General features: G+C 36.0%; 2 protein-coding genes across 2 annotated transcripts in view; both read left to right on the forward strand.

Moving 5' to 3' along the window:
• Tmhs (Tetraspan membrane protein in hair cell stereocilia) overlaps positions 1–20,359 on the forward strand; it is a 189,357-nt gene that overhangs the window by 1,546 nt on the left and 167,452 nt on the right. The window lies entirely within an intron of this gene.
• Positions 15,492–20,359, forward strand: part of LOC137631159 (ubiquitin-like domain-containing CTD phosphatase 1) — a 36,582-nt gene continuing 31,714 nt past the window's right edge. The window contains exon 1 of the mRNA XM_068362862.1: positions 15,492–15,726. Coding sequence (XP_068218963.1) covers positions 15,576–15,726 — 151 coding nt within the window. The 5' untranslated portion in view covers positions 15,492–15,575. The remainder of the gene's footprint in view (positions 15,727–20,359) is intronic.

Raw genomic sequence — 20,359 nt, forward strand, 5'->3', positions numbered from 1 at the left:
CGACAGGATGAAAAAACTCCAATATGAATTTGTTTTGGATACCTTCTTACTGTTAAATTGAAGTCACCGGTTTTTTCAAAAGAATAATTTTTTTCTTTTTTACGACAATAAATGTTAAAACAAGATATACTAAGGTCTTCAATTATCCTCAAGGCAACAGATGATTTCCATTCAACGCTCGTTTAGCAAAAAAAAAAACCATTTGAAGGTTACTTGGAAGTCAGTGATAGGCCTAAATACAGTATATACTGTACAGTACAAATGCATACATGGCTTATACATATATATATATATATATATATATATATATATATATATATATATATATATAATATATATATATATATATATATATATATATATATATATATATATATATATATATTAGTCATATAAGTTGATTTATTGATTGGTTATTGATATTATTTTCTCTTTTCGTTTGTTGATTCAAAAGAATTTTTTTTTTCAAAGAGTAATAGGAGAATCTTTTCGTTTATTTTCGTAGATTACTTTCTGTTAGTGTACTTGTACCTTTCATCCTGTGTTCTTTGACAAACGCAAAAATTCATATATATATATATATATATATATATATATATATATATTATATATATATATATATATATATATATTATATATATATATATATATACCCATCTATCTCTATCTATCTATCTATATAAATATATAAATATAAATATATATTTATATATATATATATATATATATATATATATATATGTGTGTGTGTGTGTGTATATATATATACTGCATATATATACACATTGTATTTTACACACATATATATGCTTATTCATATCTACACACACACACACCAATATTTATATATATACAAACACACACACACACACACACAACACACACACACACACACATATATATATAATATATATATAAATATATATATATTATATATATATATATATATATATATGTGTGTGTGTGTGTGTGTGTGTGTGTGTGTGTACTGTATATGTGTGTATGTGCTTCATATACCTCTCGCTCCAAAACACGCCTGAAGACAAAAAAATACTCTCTGTTCACAAAACGACAATTGCGATTTCACACATAACAAAAGGTAATTGTTAGAGAACTATTCAAATGATTTTTTCCAACTCGAATGCGTATCAATTTTTACTACTAATTAATTAAATAGGAATTTTTAAATGTGAAAGTAGAAAGTCTGATACATGCTATCGTTCGGTCAATTACTTAACAATTATTTTGTTAGTTTTCTCTCTCTCTCTCTCTCTCTCTCTCTCTCTCTCTCTCTCTCTCTTATATATATATATATATATATATATATATATATATTATATATATATATGTATATATATATAGTTATATATATATATATAATTATATATAATATATATATATATATATATATATATATATATACATATATATATACAGTATATATATATATATACTATTATATATATATATATATATATATATATATATATATATATACAGGAGGAAAAAATTGTCATTATACTTTGTGAATTATGTATATAAAAATACATATTTCCATGTGTATTCATACTTATATGATTCACACAAAGCAAGATAATCAAATATATATTGATAATATCACGTGATATTTATTACCATTACTACTTTCCCCCTGAAGAATTAAAGCCTACTTTAGACCACTGGTTTCGGATTGAGGCGGAATGTGCAAAAGTATTAATTACTCATAATTTGGTTAATAATTTTATTATAAAACTTCCTGGAATTTCATTCCAGATAAACCAGTATTGCGTGATTACTCAAGGAACTTTCATTGAAGATTTGATTATTTCAAAGATAAAACTATTTACAAAGAGATTCTCATAATGGTTAGTCATAATACACTTCTGTATTCTCCTTTTTATTCTTCTCCTGATTATTATTATTATCAAGAAACTCCTTTCCCCATTACGTCACACTGGAGAATGTTTGCCCCCTCCCCAAATTGCTTCTGGTCATTCTAACCGTTACCAAGTCTGTATAAACCTTGCTTTTTTTTCTCACCTCGAAATAGCTTCGCTAGATTCCGACTGGGTAAAAGCAAGCGCTTTAATACTTGATCAATTCACTAGCTCTTCTTAGTAGTCAATATAATGAGTGAATTGTCACATTAAAAGAGTTACATAAGTTTCTATTTACTATGAATACGGAAACTGCAACTCCTGCAACTCCTCGCCCATTGAAAACAGCGGCTGAGCTGCGACAGCGAGGAAATGTCAGTGCACGACCTACTTTATCGGCCTGCAGCTGAACAGAACCTAAATGTTATGGGGAGTTACGAGTAGGACGAGAAAGGCAGTTGAAGAGAGTGGAAAAGGGTGGTAGGTTGGATCTTGGGGTAGGGGAGCATTGGTGGGGGAATGCCTTGGGGTGAGGTGCTAGCACCCTAGGAGGAGTATTAATCCTCCTAGGGTGCTAGACCCAGAACTCCCAGGCTAGACCGGTAGTACTGTGGCTGGGGGAGGGTGGAATCAGAGTTGCCACGTAGGCCTTTTTCAGGCCAAAAAACTCCATATTTGACCTTTATTTTAAATTGATTGGCCGTTATTAATATCATAAAAATAAAGTTTGGCCTAAAATCTTATATTTTTGTCCATTTTTTACTAATAATTTGGCCTTTTTAAAGCAACAGCTGATTATAAGTTGCCCTTTTCTCACTTAGAAAACCAGGCAACCCGTGGAATGACTGCACGAACTCAGCCTGGCCCTAGCCTTTCAAGAAGTGGGATATCTTGTTGCGTGATATCTTAAGAAACTAATTATAAATACATAAGCCATCAATACTTTTCTCTCAATTCGGCTAACATATTGTTCTTGTCTTCCTTCTTTATTTCTCTCCTTTTTTTTCTTCTCTCCTTCTCTCCTTACCCCGGGCATCTCTTGTTCTTTTCAACTATCTTTATAAGTACTCAGTTGTACGAATTATGAAGTACATATATATCTAAGATATGGACTTTTTAATGCCCATAACATTGAAAGTAAATATACCGTATATGTTGTAATAATTCTTGGTAATAACAAGAAATTTTGTTTGTGCAATAGACAAACAAAAAGCTACTGAATTCCTCTCATTCTCGATTGAATAACCCGGTCTTTTTCAACCTCCCACAAAACATTCGAAAACTAATAATTTCATCCGGGTTATTGTTTCATCAAAGCTATTTACATCACCATAGCCATAAACATGTGAGTAACGAGTATTTGCCTTTTTTGTATGAAAAGTGATTTACATTTTTATGAATAGATTCAGCAAGGTGGAAGACAATGGAGAGGCAAAAACCTATGGGGAAGAAATGACAGGCTGTTGGTGATAAAGATTTCCCTTTGGATCATAGGTCCTTCATTTCATAATGAGCTTATTTTTTTATTATTTTCCTTTCTAAGTTTTTATTACTATGGGTAGTTGTACCTAAAAGTTGAAGGAAAGTATCTCGATATTAGTTAAACTCGATATACCTGTAGACTCATAAGCTCGTATGTGTCGATTAATTTATCCTGAGTATATTAACTTTTATTAGATGGCGTAAGTTCGTGTGATTATATATATTTATATATATATATATATATATATATATATATATATATATATATATATATATATATATATATATATATATATATATACACACACATATATAATATATATATATATATATATATATATATATATATATACTATATATATATATATATATATATATATATATGTATATACTGTATGTGTGTATGTGTATATATATAAATATACATATATATATATATATATATATATATATATATATATATATATATATATATATATATATATATATATATATATATATATGTATATACTGTATGTGTGTATGTGTATATATATAAATATACATATATATATATATATATATATATATATATATATATATATATATATATATATATATATATATATATATACATATATATGTATTTATCTATGTTCGGTCACGCTAGCTATCCAAGTCCCTGTTCTATGAATTACAAAATCCACGAGGAGGATAAACAACATAGGTGATAACACATTCCCTTGGAGTACTCCACTGTTCACTGGAAATTCGTTTGATAGGACTTCGCTAACATTAACTTTGCATTTGCATTGCTCAAGAACAGATCTATTTAAATTTACATATTTGAGAGTAACTTCATAATAACACAGGACTCTTCACAAAATTGGCTAGTGGACACTACTAAAGGCATTTTCATGGGCCACAAATGCCATCAAATGTGAATTTCCTTATCCTACACATTACTGTAGCACATGTCTTAAAATGAAAATTTGGTCAGTACAACTTCTACCTTTTCTAAATCCTGTTTAATCATCTCTGAGGTTTTCATCAATCTTTCTCTCTAGTCTCTTTAGAATGAGCATACTGTATATTTTCATGACAATTGATGTAAGTGTGATGCCTCTGTAATTACTGCAATCAGTCAGATTTTTTTTAACCATTTTCACCAACACTCCCAGCTCCCACTCATCAGGTTTTTGCCTCTTCACGCCACATTCTAAAAAATAATCTTGTAAGTAATCTGGGAGTTACTTCATTTTTAGCTAATATCATCTTAGCAGTTATTCCATCGTATAGAGGGCCTTTCCATTTCTTAGTTTTTTAATTATAGCTTCAACCTCAAAAACCACAGAAGGTCTCCCACAGCATCAGGTATATCAAACAAATTATTCCCTGCATATCTCCTATTCATGACCTCACTAAAGTGGTCCATCCAACGTTACCTTTCTTCATCTTCTGTTGTTCTAAAAGATCTATCTCTCTTTTTGATAGGTATATGCTTCTTCTTGGCTCCCGTAGAGATTTCATTAATAATTCTATGAGCAATTCTAACACCATAGCCATTCCCTGAATTCATAGCTTTGTCAGTCTCATCTGTTTTCCTGTCTAAATATTATCTCCAATCATTCCTGGGTTCTCTTTTAACCTCACTATCATTACTGGAATACTTATGTGCGTACATATTTGAAAGATTCAAACGAAAAAGAAGACACACTTCAACATTATTGCTACGTACTTCTGTAGTATCACAGCCTCTGTACCATAGTCTTCTAATGTCTTGGGGTAGAGTTCTCATGCTTGAGAGTAAACTCAGGCACACAATTCTGACTTATTTTCTTTCTCCTTCTTTTAAATTTTCATAGTTTATGTATGAAAGAATCATTTTAAAATGTTACTTTTTTTAAAGTTTTTTGCTTTAATTGTTAATTGTTTCTCTTGTATATTCTGCTACAATTAGGGATGTAGCTTAGCTAATAATAATAATAATATAATAATAATAATAATAATAATAATAATAATAATAATAATAATAACAATAATAATAATATCGTGGTATGAGACCCTCTTTTAGGCAGGTTGAGTTAAAAGTAATGAATTTTTCAAGTCTGCTGGCTGATTGCAGCGCTCTAGAGAAGAGAATTATCCGGAAAATAGAAAAATTGGATAAGAAAATAAACTCTGCCGATGCAGCCATTACTTTTAACTTAATAATAATAATAATAATAATAATAATAATAATAATAATAATAATAATAATAATAATAATAATAATAAGCCCTAACCTGATAAAATGAAAGACAAGGAAGGTATAAATCCTGCCAGCAGAGGTACTGAAAGAAGTCAGATCCTATGCGCTAACTACATTTTAAGGATGTATACAGTATGGTAAGGCCATAATGGTAGCTACTTGCCTTTCATTTGAAGACAATTGAGTTTAATCTTTCAAAGGAGCAATAACTTATGGTTCCTGTTCCCCCCACCCCCACCCCCAATATCCTCCCGAACCAATTACCCAGACCTGCTTTTGTTTTTTTCCCATTTAACACAGTCTGTGGTTTCCTGTTTGGTCCGCAAAGTCATCAGAGTGCACAAGACGAAAGCAGAATGAAGGTCAGGGGTATTTTGGGGGAGGGGGGGGAATCTTCCTTGACGTTACATTTACAATAATGAAACCTTTGTTTATGATTCTTCTCTCTTTTTGGAGAGGTACCTCTCAACTATGATTGCGTATATTCCAACATAGCAGCAGGGTTTTCCACATTCATCAATGGTCTTATCGAAGTCACCAATGTTGCCAGATATAGGGATTTATCCATAGATTTGGGGATTTTTGGTGTCTGATGGGGATATTCTGTTCGATTACATTTACAATAATGAAACCTTTGTTTGTGTTTCTTCTCTCTTTCTTTTTGTCGAGTTACCTCTCAACTATGATAGCGTATAATCCAACATTACAGGGTTTTCCACATTCATCAATGGTCTTATCGAAGTCGCCAGATATAGGGATTTATCCCTAGATTTAGGGATTTTTGGTGTCTGATGGGGATATTCTGTTCGATTACATTTACAATAATGAAACCTTTGTTTATGTTTCTTTTCTTTCTTTCTTATTATCGAGTTACCTCTCAACTATGATAGCGTATAATCCAACATTGCAGGGTTTTCCACATTCATCAATGGTCTAATCGGAGTCCCAGTGTTGCCAGATATAGGGATTTATCCCTAGATTTGGGGATTTTGGGTGTCTGGTGGGGATATTCAGTATTAATGTCTATGAAGAGACAGAGATGATTAAACCTTTATATTGTTGCAATTAGTTTGCTTGCACTTATATGCAGTAAAGTGAGTAATTTCTATACAGATTTAGTATAGCCTACAGGATCAGAAGAAAATATATTTGTGGACATGGGGATCTTTGGATTGTTTTGGGGATTTTTTATCATGAGTTTTGGGGAATTTTAGACTCTCCCCAACTGGCAACACTGTGAGTCACTTGTTTTAGAATCGGTCATAGGAATACATTATCCGTAATACCTACCTTCAATTGACAATTTAACAAGTTCATACTGCACGTAACACTCAATGGTGGAATGTAGTTAATTTATTTCGTTTATTTGTTCCTGATACATTTTGTGAATTCCCATAAACCTTTCAAATTCTATTTATTGATCTGAGGTAAATCATCCTTATTCTCGTAAGGATCATCATCCTCTCATCCTATTCCATTGAGGCGTTAATTTTCCCATACTGGTTCTCTTCATATTACAGCTTCTTGCCTTGAGAGAGAGAGAGAGAGAGGAGAGAGAGAGAGAGAGAGAGAGAGAGAGAGAGAGAGAGAAAGAGAAAACTGTCATTGTGAAGATGGAGCTTATAATACTTTGTTTTTCTCTCACCAGTGTCTCCATCTGTATAATTATGGTGTCCCAGAAATATAGGTCTCTCCCGCCTGTAAAAAAAAAAAAAAAAAAAAAAAATAAAAGTTTAGTTAAAAGGCTTTTAAGACAAGAAGTACCTCTTACTCTTTATTAACTTCTTGTATAGCCTAAGGTATAAAGCCACGCAAATCTAAATACGCAATATATTTTCGGGGATGTTTGGGGATAAACTTTTATAACCAAAGAAATGAAATCAGTGAAGACGTGATCTCTCTCTCTCTCTCTCTCTTTCTCTCTCTCTCTCTCTCTCTCTCTCTCTCTCTCTCTCTCTCTCTCTCTAGTAAGGCATGTCAGTTATGAACACAAGGGGGATAGGTGGTCTCTCTCTCTCTCTCTCTCTCTCTCTCTCTCTCTCTCTCTCTCTCTCTCTCTCTCTCTCTCTAGTAAAGCATGTCAATTATGAACACAAGGGGGATAGGTGGTCTCTCTCTCTCTCTCTCTCTCTCTCTCTCTCTCTCTCTCTCTCTCTCTCTCTCTCTCTCTCCTCTCTCGTAAAGCATGTCAGTTATGAACACAAGGGGGATAGGTGGTCTCTCTCTCTCTCTCTCTCTCTCTCTCTCTCTCTCTCTCTCTCTCTCTCTCTCTCTCTCTCTCTCTCTCTCTCTCTCTCTCGTAAAGCATGTCAGTTATGAACACAAGGGGGATAGGTGGTCTCTCTCTCTCTCTCTCTCTCTCTCTCTCTCTCTCTCTCTCTCCTCTCTCTCTCTCTCTCTCTCTCTCTCTCGTAAAGCATATCAGTTATGAACACAAGGGGGATAGGTGGTCTCTCTCTCTCTCTCTCTCTCTCTCTCTCTCTCTCTCTCTCTCTCTCTCTCTCTCTCTCTCTAGTAAAGCATGTCAGTTATGAACACAAGCATATGTGGTCATTACCCTCTTATTTTTCCTTATTTAGATATCAATTTCGAGAATTTTTTTTAACATGTGTAAATACGTATATTTATCTATTATAATCTGCGTATAAGTATGTTCTCTTAGACATACACTTAATTTTTCTTCATTGCTTTCTATTAAAGTGTTAATTTTTAATTTTTAATTAATATATTTCTAGATGAGTGATTGAAGCTACATGAATTATAAGTACAAAAAAGAGAGTAAACATTACTTCCAAAAATCCAAGTTCAAAACACTATTGCTAATCCCCAAGCATAACTTTCTTATTTATTATTATTATTACTAGCCAAGCTACAACCCCAGTTGGAAAAGTAAGATGCTATAAGCCCAAGGGCTCCAATACGGAAAAACAGCCCAGTGAGGAAAGGAAATAAGGAAATAAATAAATGATGAGAACAAGTTAACAATAAATCATTCTAAATCAGTAACAACGTCAAAACAGATATGTCATATATAAACTATAAAAAGACTCGTGTCAGCCTGGTCAACATAAAAACATTTGCTGCAACTTTGAACTTTTGAAGTTCTACTGATTCAACTACCCGATTAGGAAGATCATTCCACAACTTGGTAACAGCTGGAATAAAACTTCTATAATACTGTGTGGTATTGAGCCTCATGATTATTTTTATCATTATTAAATGTTAAGCTACAACCCTAGTTGGAAAAGCAGAATGCTATAAGCCCAGGGGCTCCAACAGGGAAAATAGCCCAGTGTGGAAAGGAAATAAAGAAAAATAAAATATTTTAAGTAGAGTAACATTAAAATAAATATTTCCTATAAAAACTATAAAAACTTTAACAAAACAAGAGGAAGAGAAACTAGATAGAAGTGTGCCTGAGTGTACCCTCAAGCAAGAGAACTATATATATGAATCCGTACTACATCGTTAAATTATATAAATACCATAAACTACAATATAAAAGATTCAAGAGTCTTTTCTCCGTCCAGGAGACCCACAAAATCTGCGTAGGGGTCAGTAGGGTGGAATCGAGGTCTAAATACCTTGGGTGGAATCCAGCCTCTGATCCATGGGTCAAGCGTTCCTTCGAGAAAGGCTTACTGGGTCTCCTAGAGTCCTACTTTCCCCAGCGGGGATCAAGGACCTTCCCCGCGTATCCTACATAGACCAATCTGATTGAGCAAATCCTTAACGGAATTTTCCTTAAAAGAAAAAAAGAGAAGTGCAGCTTTCCATTTACTTATAGTGAATCTAGCAATTGCGTTTATATATATATATATATATATATATATATATATATATATATATATATATATATATACTGTATATATATATATATATATATATATGTGTGTGTGTGTGTATATATATATATATATATATATATATATATATATATATATATATATATATATATATATATACACACACACACATATATATATATATATATATATATATATATATATATATATATATTTATATACATATATATATACATACATATATATATATATATATATATATATATATATATATATATATATATATATATTAATTGACACTTGGGATTATAAAATATATTTGATGTGCATGATGATAACATTGAAAAATTATGTTTAGAGAAATCGAGTTATTGTATAATTTTACAACTTTTTCCATGTCATTTATCATTCACTTCTCTATTCCCTTCACAGATACTTTTTAAGTGATTGCGTGTTATGATTACATTCATAAAAATATACAAACAGTATATATAAACAATTGTTTAGAACAGGAAAGTACCTTCATGATAGCAGTAAACAACGGCGTATGTTTATGTACATCAATGAAAAGCTAATATTGAAACTTAACTTTTTCTTCTCACCCTCTCAAGCGTAAAAAACTCCCCCTTGGGAGTTGAATGGCAGGACAGGATTAGAAATAAAACTATAAGAGAGATTACTCGAGTGCCATATGTGGATGAGATCATGGTGAGGGGTAGATGGAGAAGGTTTGGGCATGCTTTTTGCACTCCCCTTCAGAGATTAGTTCACCAAACTTTCAACTAGGCTCCACAAGGTACTAGGAGAGTTGGAAGACCCAGGCCTACATGGCTGAGGACTATGAAGCTCACTAGATTTCCGCTTGGTTGCACGTGTATGAGGCACGTGCATGACCTCACATTATCTATGGAGGGGCACTGGGTCACGTACTTACCCTAAAGTCTATTGTACTGTGTATGTAAAATCCCTTTCGGTGTTGTTTCATGACTCGATATGCGTTTGTTTATCGAATAGGATTTCACTGTCTACAGATCTCCTCGCTGCTTTCTTGAAACAGGAGAGAAATGCATTTACTCGTGTTGCAACAATAGCCAGGTCTCTCTCTCTCTCTCTCTCTCTCTCTCTCTCTCTCTCTCTCTCTCTCAGTTGCATCACATTTTATCTTTTCTAACTGATAGGAGTATTTGGAAGTATCCAGAATTGTAAGCAATGAAAAATAGAATAGATAACTAATATGGAAATATAAACACTTTATCATAATGAACCAAAAATACAAAATAATATTCTATAAATGAATAAAACTACGCGTATACAATAGACACTAAATAAAAAAAGAAATTATCAAAGGGTAGGCCTAATATTTCCAGCGAAGGATCTAAAACCAACAAATGTAGAGGGACATTGCATATGGGACAGGGCCTAAATATTAGGAACTCAATTAAATGGGCAGCACACAATGTGTGTGACCTTTGCAAAGATGAAGAAGATTCTACATAACATTTATTTCCATACCCAAAATTAGGACGTTTAATGAAACAAGACATAAGCGTAGGTAGGCCTATGTTGAAAAATCCGAGCAGGGATCAGGTTGGATTCGGAAGTAGGGCAATGCATATGGAAGAAGAATGTATAAAGTTCAAACTGACCACAATAGGTTGCCAAAACTGATGATAACAAGATAGAATGGGATAAAAGCAAAGATTAAGAATTGCATTATTAATCTATTTGTTATGGTACTGGTAAAATAAGTCTAATTACGGTGATAAGTATAAGCTTAAAAGTTTTGCACTTATCCATAATGCATAAAGTGGCCGCAAACTTATTTTACGGAGGGAGCAGCTAGGAATCAGGAACCAGCAAAGGTTTAAAGGTCACTCATGAATAGCAGATATATGGACAGGACAATTAGAGACTGACCATATAGGCCTACGCTTATATGCTCAGTGCCCTAGCCTCCTTTCCATCGAACTAGGACCAGGGAGGGACAGGAAATGGCTGTTTATGACTCAATAGGTAGACCTACAATCTCTCCCCATTGGCCTCAAAACCTCCATCCCTTGCTTACTTGGAGACTCACAGGGATGGTGAGGTTGCAGTCACCAGTAGAAACTATCCCAATTGGCCTCAAAACCTCCATCCCTTGCTTACTTGGAGACTCACAGGGATGGTGAGGTTGCAGTCACCAGTAGAAACTATCCCAATTGGCCTCAAAACCTCCATCCCTTGCTTACTTGGAGACTCACAAGGATGGTGAGGTTGCAGTCACTAGTAGAAACTATCCCAATTGGCCTCAAAACCTCCATCCCTTGCTTACTTGGAGACTCACAGGGATGGTGAGGTTGCAGTCACTAGTAGAAACTATCCCAATTGGCCTCAAAACCTCCATCCCTTGCTTACTTGGAGACTCACAGGGATGGTGAGGTTGCAGTCACTAGTAGAAACTATCCCAATTGGCCTCAAAACCTCCATCCCTTGCTTACTTGGAGACTCACAGGGATGGTGAGTTTGAACTATCGAGATTAAGTTGGTCTCGAATCCCCGTCTAATAGATTACCGCGTAGGGACGTTTCCAATAGGGAATAATGAAAGCCTGTCTTGGGTGGGCGAGGCTGATCACCCTTTACTACCTCACTAAGTTTGAAGAAATAAAGGACTTAGGGGAGGGTGTAAGAAGAGAAACTTTATAATATGCGGATTAATCGTTGAAGTCAAAGCCACGTGCTGAATATGAATGAGGAACTTTGCCATATGAAACTATCTATCGAACAAAGGGAATGCATTAAGTGATAGATGACCACAGTCCTTGAGACGTCTCTTTGTAGTAAGAAATTATCCAGCATTTTGTTCTTTGTGGTAATTTTTTAGCTTAAATTTAACAGTAAAGACATGCGACAACTTGGCTCCCTTGGTGATCCGTTTATAATGTTTGGACTTACATATCAGCTAATTAATCATACACAATACATATTTCTACACATATATTGGGGTGCTGTTACAGAGTACTGTTACAAATCATTATCTGTTTCTTTAATAAGAATTTTGTTTTTGTTTTAAAAAAGCTCATTCCAAGAAAGAGGGATCACGAATTTATTTAACAGATAAAGTTTATACACGAAAAATTCATTATTGTATTTCTACACATATATTGGGGTGCTGTTACAGAGTACTAATAAAAATCATTATCTATTTCTTTAATAAGAATTTGTTATTTGTTTCAAAAAAGCCCATTCCAAGAAAGAGGGATCACGAATTTATTTAACAAATAGAGTTTCTACACGAAAAATTTATTATTGCAGAAATGGTATTAAGAAATATTCTATACGTAAAGGTACTATTACAAATCATTATCTGTTTCTTTAATAAGAATTTTGTTTTTGTTTAAAAAAAGCTCATTCCAAGAAAGAGGGATCACGAATTTATTTAATAGATAAAGTTTATACACGAAAAATTCATTATTGCAGAAATAGTATTAAGAAATATTCTATACGTAGTCTACTTTGCATTGCATACAATGTTCTCGAATAGCACCAAGAACGCGGCAAACCAATCTGTATTTTTTTTCATAAGAATTTTCTTTTTGTTTTTAAAAAGCTCATTCCAAGAAAGAGGGATCACAAATTTATATAACAAGTAAAGTTTATACACGAAAAATTCATTATTGCAGAAATAGTATTAAGAAATATTCTATACGTAAAGGTACTATTACAAATCATGATCTGTTTCTTTAATAAGAATTTTGTTTTTGTTTCAAAAAAGCTCATTCCAAGAAAGAGGGATCACGAATTTATTCAACAGATAAATTTCATACACGTAAAATTCATTATTGCAGAAATAGTATTAAGAAATATTCTATACGTAAAGGTACTATTACAAATCATGATCTGTTTCTTTAATAAGAATTTTGTTTTTGTTTCAAAAAAGCTCATTCCAAGAAAGAGGGATCACGAATTTATTTAATAGATAAAGTTTATACACGAAAAATTCATTATTGCAGAAATGGTATTAAGAAATATTCTATACGTAAAGGTACTATTACAAATCATGATCTGTTTCTTCAATAAGAATTTTGTTTTTGTTTTTAAACAGCTCATTCCAAGAAAGAGGAATCACGAATTTATTTAACAGATAGAGTTTCTACAAGAAAAATTCATTATTGCAGAAATAGTATTATGAAATAGTCTATACGCAAAGTCTACTTTGCATTGCATACAATGTTCTCGAATAGCACCTTGTTCTTGTTCTTGTTCTTGTTGTTGGGCGGAGGGATTTGCCTTTCCATCAACACCTCCTTGGGTTTCTTCTTTATTCTAATTCTTTTATTTTCTTCTCTCTTTTTTTCCACATTTGATAGATATATTCTTTTCTTTTCTCTATTCCTTCTTTCTCGAATAGCACCAAGAACGCGGCAAACAGCTTTCCAAGGTTAAACATGTTGACGTTCATCGGTAAAACAGAAGCGTTAACTGCTATAAAGAAAAATTCTAAGCAAGAAGTTTCAGTTTTTTGAAGAAATTTTCGTTTTCAGATGGGCTTTGGGGTTATTATAATTTTATAATGCTTTAGATAAAATTAAATAAAATTTAATAAATAATATATTTGTTTCTAGATAAGGAAGAAGTTTCAGTCTTTTTGAAGAAATATTCGTGTTAAAATGAGCTCTGGAGTTATTATACTTTTATAATAATTTGAATAAAATTAGTATAATTTACTAAATAATATATTTGCTTTTAATTATTACTTATAAATGATAAAAAAATCCATTATGTTATAAGAAATGTTCGTGTTCAGATGGGCTCTGAAGTTATTATAATATTATAATAGTATGAATAAAATTATTGTAATTTACTAAATAATATATTTGTTTTTAATTATTACTTATAAATGAATAAAAATCCATTATGTTAAAACAAAGTAACCGTGTTTGACCAAGAAGTTTCAGTTTTTTGAAGAAATTTTCGTGTTCAGATGGGCTCTGGAGTTATTATAATTTTATAATAATCTAAATAAAATTATTATAGTTTACAAAATAATATATTTGTCTTTAATTATTACTTATAAATGAATAAAAATCCATTATGTTAAAACAAAGTAACCGTGTTAAGCAAGAATTTTCAGTTTTTTGAAGAAATATTCGTGTTAAAATGGGCTCTGGAGTTATTATACTTTTATAATAACTTAAATAAAATCAGTATAATTTACTAAATGATATATTTGTTTTTTAATATTACTTATAAATGATAAAAATCCATTATCTCAAAACAAAGTAACTGTGTTTGAAGAATCGAGAACTAAACGAGCTCTGGAGTTATTATAATTTTATAATAGTGTGAATAAAATTAGAGTAATTTATTAAATAATATATTTGTCTTTAATTATTACTTATAAATGAATAAAAATCCATTATGTTAAAACAAAGTAACTGTGTTTGAAGAATCGAGAAATAAACTATTCCGAATAGAACTCTCAAATGAGCTCTGGAGTTATTATAATTTTATAATGGGTTAAATAAAATTAGTTTAATTTTTTAAATAATATATTTGTTTTTAATTATTACTTATAAATGAATAAAAATCCATTATATTAAAACAAACTAACCATGTTTGAAGAATCGAGAAATAAACCATTCCGAATAGAACTCTCAAATGAGCTCTGGAGTTATTATAATGGTTTAAATAAAATTAATATAATTTACTAAATAACATAATTGTTTTTAATTATTACATATAAATTAATAAAAATCCATTATATTAAAACAAAGTAACTGTGTTTGAAGAATCGAGAACTAAACTATTCCGAATAGAACTCGCTCTTTACCGCAGACTGCAGTACAACAACACAGGGTTGCCATTCGTACGATAACTATCGTACACGTACGATTATTTTAGGTCCAGTACGATGTACGATACATACCTTGGGTATATACAATGTATGTGTGTGTGTTTGAGTAAGCAATTATAATAAAATACCTTGAAATAAGCTATATATGTTACTCCTTAATAATCTTGTTCAAAGTGTGTACGATAATTTTGGTTGAAAAAACGACAATTTTAAGGCTCATGTACGATAATCCAGTCGAAATAATCTGGCAACCCTGTTGTAAACATCAACATTCTGTCGGCGGTGTGCTGTCTAACAACACATATTCTGTCTACATCTTTACATCTGTCTATTGGTTACAAGATGAAGTCTATCACCGTCAAATGGAACGGTAAAGAGTATGAAATTGAAGTGGACGAGGCCACTATGACAGTGAAAGACTTCAAAGATGCGATCGAAAAGAGGACTTGCGTCAAGCCCCAGAGACAGAAGTTGTTGAATTTGAAGCTAAAAGGTGAGGTAGATAGGCCAGGTATAACTTTATCTATGCACCAGGCTAAGACTCTGATTTACTAGTAGTAAGAATATAACGTCTAAATGTCAGTTAGCGAAGTAGGAGCCCAGTGGGAAGGCCCTCCTGTATGGAAGGACAAGGCGTCCTACTGGTAGGGTCACCGGTTAAACATTTTAACAGAATATATATAACAAATTACATTATATTTAAACATTTTAACAGAAAATATATGTTTTCCTGTAGAGAATAACGTGATTTAACCGGTTTTCACCTTTATTTCATCTGTAATAACAGCAACCAGTTCGGCTACTTATAGTAGGTCGTATTGGTTGTTCTGTTTGTTTGCGGGTGAAATGAAGGTCAAATTCGGTCAAATCACATTATTTACTACAGGAAAACATATATTTTCTGTTCGAAATGAGAATCTGTAATACAGCAACACGTTACCGTTCTTTCAAGTTTACCTCGTAGACTCCTTTCTGTTTCCGTTAACCAATCCCATGCTCGTGCGTATGGAAAGTTTCCACCGGTTGGTTGATATTTCCCCTCCCCTTTTCCGTATCTCTTCAAGTGCTCGCATCAGTCCCTTCCCAAGCCTTTATCCCCGTAAAACCATTGTCCGTGTTAAGCCTTTGTTCGTATTCTACTCCTTTCGTGTATTATTATGGAACTTCCTATACAAACGTGTAATGGTTGTAGTTATCCGTACTTAGAAGCCACAGGGAAGTTTCATGGAAATTACCATGGTACACCAGATGTAATTAACACTTTCGCCTCTACCACCTCTGGTACAGCAACAGTTGCTAGAGGACCCCGGTGTGACGGTCTGAACGATCTCCCGGTCTTAGAATTCTCCTTGACATTGTATAATGGTTCTTTTCCGTCATTAGCTCGCTTCGCTCGCATGAAAATAAAACATCTAGCTCGTATGTACTGGCAAGCGGTAATGTTGAGCTGCGCATGCTAACATTACAGGAAAATAAAACATCAACCTCGTATGCACTGGCAAATGGTAATGTTCGCGCATGCGCAGATTATCAAGGAGAATTCTGAGATCGGGGGATCGTTCAGACCGTCACACCGGCCTTCTAGGTCCTAATCATAAAGTACAGTAAGTCATTATTTTTACTTTAAGTTTAATACCTGGTTGGTGAATGCAGTTCATGATTAAAGTTATATTGATGTTAGCGTGCGCAGCTCAACATTACCGCTTGCCTGTACATATGAAGCTTGATGTTTTTATTTTTCCGCCACGGTGGAACGAAAACCATTAGATTTAGGGTAATGCATTGTTAGCGTGCGCAGCTCAACGTTACCACTTGCTAGTACATACGAAGCTTGATGTTTTTATTTTTCGGTGAGCGAAGCGAGCGCACGGCGGGACAAGAACCATTATATTTAGGGTAAAACATTTTGAACAGAAAATAGATTTGTTCCGTAACTGAAATACAAACGTACGCTATTTATTTAGGGCTACAGTATTTCTTACTGCGTAGCTGAAATGACAAGCCATTAAAATTTAGCGAGGGTTAACTACCCGTACCGCTAGTTTGCGGGGTTAGGGGGGTTAGCTTGCTACCGCTCCCACTCTCACACCAGGGATTTAGCTCACTTTGCTTTTGGCTCGGATGGTGTACGGTCGTTGCTGTTATTTGAACTGCCATTAATTCTTTTTTGCTTTTTCTTTGTGTTAGTGTGTGTATGTGTTGACTACTGCGAACATGCGCACCTCCTCTGGACTCGATGGCTGGACCTGCGGAACCTATATGTCGGCGGTGGTGATCGATCGCCACACCCTTTGTCCCGCTTGCAGAGGTCAACATTATGATTTCAACAAGTGTAGTGAATGTCGGGAGTGGTCTGCCTCCCAGTGGAAGAGGTTTGGGCGACGGCGGAAGAAGAAGTCTAAACGGGATATTTCTCTTTCAAAGGTTCCTTCGAAGGGGGAAAACCCAAGGTTTCTTCTTCCATCTTCTGATCTTCCTCCGAAGCTCCTAGTCGTTCGGTCTCTTCCGAGAGACTGTCGAGTAGTAGCGTAGACCCATTTAATTTCGGCCAATCCTGGTCCTCGAGAGATGGTGTTTCTTCCCCTAGTGAAGCTGCCCACCTCTCCCCCCGGGTGAGGCCTTGTCTAAGTCTTCTGTGTTACAGGTTTAGTCGTCCTTGGGGCTTCCAGGTCTGCCCTCCATGGACTCCTCGCTTCAGCTCATCCTCGGGAGTGCAAGTGTGCAGCCGTCGTCGTCGACTTCGGAGGTAGATCCTCTTGCGCTTGTCGACGTTGTGGGGTCAGAGGTATTTTCTGTGGTTTCTGCCGACCCAGAGGTGTTTTCTGTGGTTTCTGCCGACCCCCCCCTGCCCCTCCAGACTCTCCAACTGTTGCTGCCAAATTAGTTTCCCCTGGCCCTGATCATCCTTCGAGGGGGAAACTTAGTCCTATGTCTGTCTCTCCTGCAAGTGTTACTCCCCCTCGGGGGAGTTCACTCATAGAGACTCCCCTTCGGAGGACTCGTGCTGCTCATGGTAAGCTTGCTGATCCAACGGCCCCTAGCAGGCGTCTCTGTCACAGAGCTTGCCCGCTGCTTCGCTTTAGAGGTCGTCCTTCACTATCGGTGAAAAGGTGCCTCTTCGGCACTTCAGCCTTGTCATCGCAGCCGTTCCCTGCAGAGGAGTCTCCGCTTTAGTCGTCTCTTGGCTCTTGACCTTCGTCCGTTCCTGGACCTTCTCCCGACGACGCTGCTACTAGTTCTCTGACTTCAGTCCTGGACCCTTCTGTAGATCTTTCACGATCTCCATCGGTGGATGTTTGCCCTTCCAAAGGGCACATCCCGGTTCCTGTGCTACATGCTGACCTACCATCGCCGTTCCTGTTCCCGGTACAGCCTCCTGAGGCCCTACCAACGCTCTTCAGCTCGCCAGCTCCCAGATGTCAGGATGCCTGAAAACTTTTAAATCAATCAATCAATCGCCAGCTCCCTGCAGTGCACTAGTGCTCACCAATATCTTATCAGCCCCAGCCTGCTCATCAGAGCTCTACAACGTTTTGGCGCGCGCCTTCACCTGCTCGCCCTCAGAGCTCACCGAAACTTTAGCTCGCGCCAAAACCTCAGCGCGCAATCGCAACTTCGGTCTCCTGCTCGCCAACGCTCTCCTATACGACAGCTACAACCTGCGCGCCAGCTCTCTCCTATGCACCAACGATCTCCTGCGCGCCAACGAGCTCTTGCGCGCCAGCGTTCTCCTACGTGCCATCGTTCTCCCATTCGCCCTTGCCAGAGTTCTCCTGCTCGCCAGATCTCACCCGCACACACGCACCAACAGTGGCCCACGTGTCAGCGCTCACCTGCACATTCACGCAGTAATCAGGAACAGGTCACCATCGCCTCATTCCCCTCCCTGCAAACGCCTTTCACCACGTCCGCCGGGGAAGGGGGAATGGGCCTCTGCAGAAGGGTTCAGGATCCCAAAACTGCCTTCCTCTAAGGTGGACCCACCTACAGCAGAGCCTCCTCGTAGGGAGCCTTCGGTCCCTTTCCCTTCAGGAAATCTGTCTGACTGTGTGTCAGTCAGTCAACAGCCATGGTTCAGTGCTATAGTTAGAGAAGTGGTACAGGCCTTCAGTCCTGCTCTGTCTGGTCGCTCTTCAGAGCAGCCTATAGCTCCAGTAGACCCTCGGTAAGGAACCATGACTTCCTCCCCCTTGAAGAGGAAAAGAGGAGTCTCAGACGTGGTCACTTCCTCGAGGGTAAAGCTGACTCCGGTTAGACCATCAAGGCCACCTCCTCCTGCATCTTCCTCGGGATACTCTCCCGTCTCACCTTCGCCAAGGGAGTCGCATTAGGAAAGGACCTCCTCCCTTCCCCCTTCGGAGGAATCCTCCCCTCACACGGAGAGTTCCCCACCACCATTGGAAATCAGAAGGTACACGGCATCTCGGCCTTCGATACTGGAGTCCTATCTCCTTCCTCGGAAGGAGTCCAAAGACTCCAAGTCTCTGCCAAAGTCCTCTTCTAGGACTACCAAGTCTACAGAGACATCCAGTCACTCAAGGGATGTCCGCGACCCACCCGGGAAGAACTCTCGGGGATGGAAGAAGGAGACTTCGCTGTAAGTCCAACGTCGGAAGGAGAGCAAAAAGAGTCAGAACATGCATTCTGGCAGGTTCTGACTCTTAAAGGGTTCTCAATGGGTTTACCAACCCAGAGATACCCCTACTGGAGGGCAATTACAAGGTTTTAGACCGTGTCTTTAGCACCCAGAAACCTTCAAAGCCCAGTGCAGTCCTGCCCTGGTCTCAAGGGCTGAAGGGTACCAGGGCTAAGATCGTCCTACAGCTCACCGAATATGCCTCCTCCCATCGTTTCAGCTCTACCAATAAGCTTCTCCCACCTCCTCTGTTGGACCAGGTCGGTCTGGTGCTGATGAGCGGACCTCACGGCGATGGCTTGCATATACAAGTAAGAAGGTACTTTTCTCAGCCCTTGTGCTATCTGACTGCAGAGATAATCAGATGGACAGAAGACGACTTGGTAACCCTTTCAGCTTGCTTTATTCTGAGCAAGAGGAACATCTTGGCAGACAATCTGAGCAGAAAAACTCAGAGAGTTGGCTCTGAGTGGTCTTAGAATCAACAGAT

Source organism: Palaemon carinicauda, chromosome 39, assembly GCF_036898095.1.
Source record: "Palaemon carinicauda isolate YSFRI2023 chromosome 39, ASM3689809v2, whole genome shotgun sequence".
Taxonomy (NCBI): Eukaryota; Metazoa; Arthropoda; class Malacostraca; order Decapoda; family Palaemonidae; genus Palaemon; species Palaemon carinicauda.